The 6,250-nt window shown below is 39.0% G+C and overlaps 1 protein-coding gene across 1 annotated transcript in view; it reads right to left on the bottom strand.

The window, feature by feature from the left end:
* The window catches only part of TTLL5 (tubulin tyrosine ligase like 5), a gene marked incomplete at its 5' end in the record, with an annotated part of 124,988 nt that overhangs the window by 62,469 nt on the left and 56,269 nt on the right, over window positions 1-6,250 (bottom strand). Inside the window, 4 exon segments of the mRNA XM_084287921.1 lie at window positions 3,074-3,264; window positions 4,807-5,217; window positions 5,621-5,632; window positions 5,635-5,733. Of these exon segments, the coding sequence (XP_084144047.1) occupies window positions 3,074-3,264; window positions 4,807-5,217; window positions 5,621-5,632; window positions 5,635-5,733 (713 nt within the window).

Consider the following 6,250-nt stretch of genomic DNA (forward strand, 5'->3'; position numbering starts at 1 on the left):
GTTGGTGGTGATAGTGGTTTGTTTGTTTATATTATGTTTGTGTGAATTAATTTTTTTTTTGTGTTTTTTTTTTTTGTTTGTTTCAGTGCCTGGTCATCTGGTTCTGGAGTAAGACTCCCTACTTTAGTTTAATGGAAACTTTTAGAGCCTTTGTTACAGAAAAGTATATTTGCTACATTTTTGTCTTCTGTAACAATGTCACCACCAACCACACCTTTTGTTAGAAACTTTGTCACTTGTTTCATTTCTTCATAACATTCAGCCTCACTAAACATTTTTTTGCCTATCCTATCTTTTCTTCTGGTAGGAGTCTAACTTCGTTACCTGGAAAGAAAACGCATCTATTACAGTGAAGAAAAAATAATACAAAGGAAATGTAATCTCTCTAATGCCCTTATCCTCCAAGACTTGTTTCCACAGACCTAGACTATATCCCCAATACGTTAATAATCTACCAATAGCAGAATAAAGAAAATCTGGTTTCTGTGGCATCCTTGAAAATCTCCCTGGCCAATAACCACACCTTTTACAAGCCTGTTCCCTGTGACACCAAGATCTCACCTCCCTACAGCCAGTAACTTAGAAGCAAGATGCTGCACACGTTGCAGGTAGTTCCAAATTAGTCCTGTTCACTGCTAATTAATACATGCATTTTGTTTGGTTAGTCAAAAATCCAAACAACACAGGTACAGTTGAACTGCAGTTGCTTGTAGCCCTTGACTGAAACATTCATTTGCCTTGTACTTCTATGCACTTAACATTTTCATGAAAGAAATAAGGACATTCTATTTTTTAAGACAAATTTAGTTGAATCTCAGGGGATTTGGACAGGGTTTCTCAACTGCATACTTGTTTTCTTGTGACCTTTGTAGCTCAGATGCCTCCTTATTAGCTCACTTAGCCAGGAATTTATCGGGGTAATGCTGGACCCTGGATGGCACATATCTTCCACAGATACCTCCACACTACGTGCTTACAGGACTTAGTGGGAGTTTGCAAGAGGAACACCTTGTTGTTCTTGGGTACTATGGAGTACCGAACTTAGATGGTGACTACTGCAAAAATCAGGAAGTGTTTTAAAGATTTCATATGGATGGAGGTACAGAATTCTCACTGTTTTTCAAAACCTCACAATTGGCTTTATTATTAGACTTCATGTAAGTCTGTGTAAAGTAAATAAAATGGAATAAAACTCCATAGAACGTGTTAACAGTGAATGTTAGCTTTATGTTTAACTATAAGGATTCTCCCTTGCAGCTTCAGTGTATTATTCATTTGTAAAACTGAACATTTATTTTTCATAACTTAACTTGAGGCTGTCATTCTCTGGTGTGTCCTTAAGGAACATCTTTCCTGCAGTTATCGTTAATGACAGTTACACAAGTCACCCATCTGGTGTTTCAGAAGCAAATGGAGAGGACTGACAAGACAGTCGGATGATATAATCACAAAATCTTGTTTTCTGAAAACAGATGTTACATTTGTTCAAAGTTCTTCAGCTACTTACATATAAAATTTGCCCTTTGAACATTGTCCTTTCAGTAGCCAATGGATTTAAATTAAATTCATTTAATACAGACGGTAGAATATAGGAGTGTGAGAGAAAATGTGAAGCAGGGGCTGCAGGCATGGATAGGAAACAGTGAGCAACAGCAGGGATTAGAGAACCGGAGATGGACTCCCAACCAGAATGGCAACATCATTCAAATCACAGCTGTTGAGGCTACATTCCCAGGAACCCCAGAGACCCAGGATAGTACTTGGATAGTAGAAGCAATTCTCACAAGAACTGGAATGGAAAACAAGCTTCCCAGCTGCTCTTGGAAGGATGCATTGGATTAGAGTACCCCCACCCCCAAGACACAGCTGGGTACAACACAGAGAACCAAGGCACAGTCAAAAGGCACCCAACTCACATAAAAGTTCTTGCCCTTGGAAAAGCAGAAGGCCACAGCAGTAGTAATATTTTCAACAGTTTTTCTCCCCATCCCACACCCAATAATCAATAGTCTTAATCTTGCCATTAAACATCATTAAATCCAAATATCAAGTCCCTTTCATACCAGTCAGGTACTTTCAAACCAGGTACACTAACTCTAGTTTGCTGAACTGGCTTTAAACAACTGTACTATTTTTATTATTTCGGTAAGTGATGATATCCTCCAGGGGTTTTCACAACAATTTGTTTTAAAATACTTCTACTTCAAAAAGACTGTGATATTTCAAGAGGCTTAAATGGAAAAGTAAAAAAGGGAAAGCATCAATTCAGAGTACCCTGACTAGAAACATATAGGAAGGTAATGCAGTACTATAGAATTGCCTTAATTGTAGATTGTACATTCTCTTAAAAGAATAGAATTAAATTGTCCTCAACTAAACTATCCACATTTTCATACTAATCAGGCTTCAGATTTAATCTGTCCAGAGGGATTATTACTAAAACATGGCCTAGAGAATTACAGTAGAGAACGATGTCTAGAGACAAATAGATGCAAACCTGGGAAAGAAACTCATTGCTGGACAGAGCCCCAGCTCTAAACTTTTCATTGATTCATTAAACCCCTTCTTCATTCTGACATAAGACCACCAACACAACCCAAACCATGTTCTGAATTTCAATATAGAAGCAAAGCCTATACAAACAGTGTGTAGCCTAATGCAAAAATGTATCAAGGTCACTGAGAAAAATCTGCACTTCCTGCTACCTTCTGAGGTCTTCATTGTTTGCTTGTCACAAAGAAGGGAACACTTGAGGAATGAGGAAGCAATTCTCATGGAAGCACAAATCTGAGAAGACTTGGTTTGTTTAATAAAACCAAGCATGGGTCTGTTGTTTTTTCACAACATATTTTCTATTCTTCTGCCCAGGCTCACTTTCTTCTACAAAAAGGACTTTAGCAATGTTCTTGTCATCTCACAGAAAATCAAAATTCTGGTCAATGTAAACACTTCCAATTAACAACATGACAAAAAATCAATTTTCATGAGATTTACTCTTTCCAGCATACCTCAGTGCTGACACAGAAGTTTGTGATAGATTTTTCTGTTGTCACGGGGACTGCAGCTTACATACCTGCTGTGTAAGGAGACTGATGTGGCTTGGTGGGGAGTACTGACAAGCTGCTTGCTTTTCTGCCAGCTGTTGCAGTTCTGCTGCTACCATACTAGGGCTGTAACGTTTGCCCTGAGAAGTAGCATCTTCTGTATCTTTGTGCATCCCGGCTGGGCCCACATGCTGTCCACCTGGACTGCGATGGCACAAACCTACCAAACAAACATCTGGTCATGCTTAGTTAGCAGTATCATAAAGATTAAACCATTCTATGATTCTGAGGTCCCTTCCAACTCATCTAGTTCCAACCCCCAACATGAGCAGGGATACCTTCCAGTAGATTAGGTTGCTCAAAGTCCCATCCTTGAACACTTCCAGGAAAGAGGCATCAACAACCTCTCTGAACAACCTGTTCTAGTATTTAATCACCCTCATAGTAAAGAGTTTCTTCTTTAAATTTAATCTAAACCTACCGTCTTCTAGTTTAAAACCATTACCCCTTGTCCTATCACCACACACTGGTAAAGAAGGTATAGTCTCTCCATCTATCTTGCAGGCCCTCTTTAGGTATTGGAAGGCTACAAGAAGATCTCCCCAAAGCCTTCTCTTCTCTAGGCTGAACAACCCTAACTCTGACAGGAGAGATGCTCCAGCCCTCTGAACATTTTTGTGACCCTCCTCTGGATCTACCCTAATAGTATGTCAGACTCTTTCTCAGCCTGCTGATCACGGATGAAAAAGCAGGTATGATACTTCTTAGAGATTTTAAGGGGAATACAGCTTTCTGTTCTGCACAGGTATTACCTATATGAGCTTTTGTCAATGCCAAACCTCCATTCTTCTTATTATAATGAATCTAATAGCACCCACTGCCAGAGAATGCTGTCTGGCTATTATGTAAGTTAAATCTATAATGCTTTTCCTTGAAAACAACTGGATTCCTTTAAATAACGTACTCAGTTGGAAAGTCAGATTTATTTTAATGCTAGAAAGCTTGTCACTATATAGAGTTGCTGCATAGCAACTCTAGTGAAAGTGTGCTGACTGATGTATAACCCAAAGCAAAAGCACATCAAAGAAAAGCATGTTACCAGGAGCACAGCTGTTAGCCTCTGTATGCTTCCTAAAACTTTCTTAGCATGTTACAGTCTGCATCCATAAATTTCTACGGTTTCTTCCACCCTTCAGATTCCTTACACTCTAAAGATGCCTTGCTTAACTATGTCCTATCTTAGAACAGTAAATGTGTAGTTTCTGGGTCTTGTTTTTGAGATACTCTTTATTACATAAGTTCTGAAAGGTCCTAGAGAATAGGATACAATACCAATCCACTCATATCTTTCTTTCTTTAGAGGTCTTTACACACCTTTAAGTATTAAAAAATCATGGTTTCATTAGCAGATTTTCTGTGTGAGAGGAATATAAGGCACGAAGAACAACACAGGCTAAGACTTCTGCTAAACAAAACTACATTAAAATCACTAAAGATAACAATAGATCAGTAATACAATCAAGTATACAATACTTCATTTCCAACTTTTTCAGAAGTTCAATTCCATGTTTATACGCTCCATAAAAGGGCATCTTTGGCAAACAAGAGATGCTTCCTGCATTCTTCCCTTCCATGAGGAATTTATCACCATTGGAACAAGACTCATAATTCTAGAAATGTGAAATTACCACCTATTCCAGAAGAGAGATTACAAAATCTGTATAGTGAATTAGCTGGTTATCAAACAACATAGAACACTCACCTGCTTTTGCAGATGATGGGCGGGACAATCTTTGGCTGTAGATCTGAGCAGCTCTCTGCAAAGACGAGAATGGCCCAATGGTGTAGCTACCAGAACGACAACGATGTAACCCTGCAAGGCTAGAAGCCTCACTGGACACTGGATTTGTGAAGACAGAAGAGCTGTCAGGTGCTGCGCTCTGGGAGGAAGGTAGAGAAGATGAAGACTGAAACAGCCTGGGACCAACTGGGGGAACCGGCAATGAATGGTAACCAGGCACCTGTGGATTTCCAGATGCTGCAGGTTGAGATGGTAACTGGGAACTGGTACTTCTCTGGAACATAGTACCAGAAACAGAGGAAGAAGCACTAGAAGGGCTGCACCGAGGTAATTTCAGTTCAGTATTTAAGGAGAAGGTGGGTCCTTCTGGAACTAGAAAGAGATGGTGAATACACTACATGAGAAAAGCTGCCTCTGAGGTCCTTCAGATAACAACATACTTGAGCTGCCTCTATTCATAGACCCATTGAAGCCAAGATGACCTCATCTATCAGTAAAGACAAGAGGCAGCTCTACATGATGAATATCCTCCTTCAATGACTGCCATATCTAGATTATTCCCCACAGAAGAGGAGATAATTCACTTGTACTGCTCACCCTACGGTACCTGTCTTAGGTCTAAAATAAAAAAAAAAAAATGCAGAATCTTCCCCAGAAGTGGTCATTCAAATACCTCAGTTTGAACCCACAGATTCTAACCTCTATTTAAAACCATATTAAAAATAGTAGATTAATTATTTTTTTTCTTGATGATGAATGAAGCCAGTTCACTTACGGGTTGATTTAACTTCTTTGGTTTATAGCCTCTTGCTTGTCCTTCTGCAGGCAAATCTGCAACTGAACTTCTGGGCTGATCACCTTTTATTTTTTTCGTCACTTCAGGATGCTCTATAACACAATCCAGGAGTTAAGAATTAGAATAATTCAAACTGGGATACCACTGGAATGGGACTTTTTAAACATTGCTATAATGGACTTGCTAATATTTTAGACCATGCAACTCTGTTGATCACAATTATGTTGTCATGTATGGTAGCATGGACTACTGGATGCAAACAGCCAGCACAACGCTGCCTTCCATGGAATGCCTAATTATACTCAAATATGCAGGCTCTACTTTCTAATGGGTATGCTCACTGTAGGCAACACAATTTAATAAGCCTCAGTTTCTTTCATCCATTATTTTGATTTCAGAATTTCACATTCAAATGTCAGTATCTTCAAGTTTCCACGTTCTGATTTCAGTCACAAGCCACCATATCCAGTTCCTTATAAAGGCTAGTCCCAATTCACCCCATTTCACTTCACTAAAAGAAGATGGGATTGGAGTTACTGTAGTCTTCATCACAAAGAATCACTGGGGATTAAAAAGAAAGAAAGAAAGAAAGAAAGAAAGAAAGAAAGG

The sequence above is a fragment of the Netta rufina genome (genome assembly GCF_964035555.1).
Source record: "Netta rufina genome assembly, chromosome: 5".
Taxonomy (NCBI): domain Eukaryota; kingdom Metazoa; phylum Chordata; class Aves; order Anseriformes; family Anatidae; genus Netta; species Netta rufina.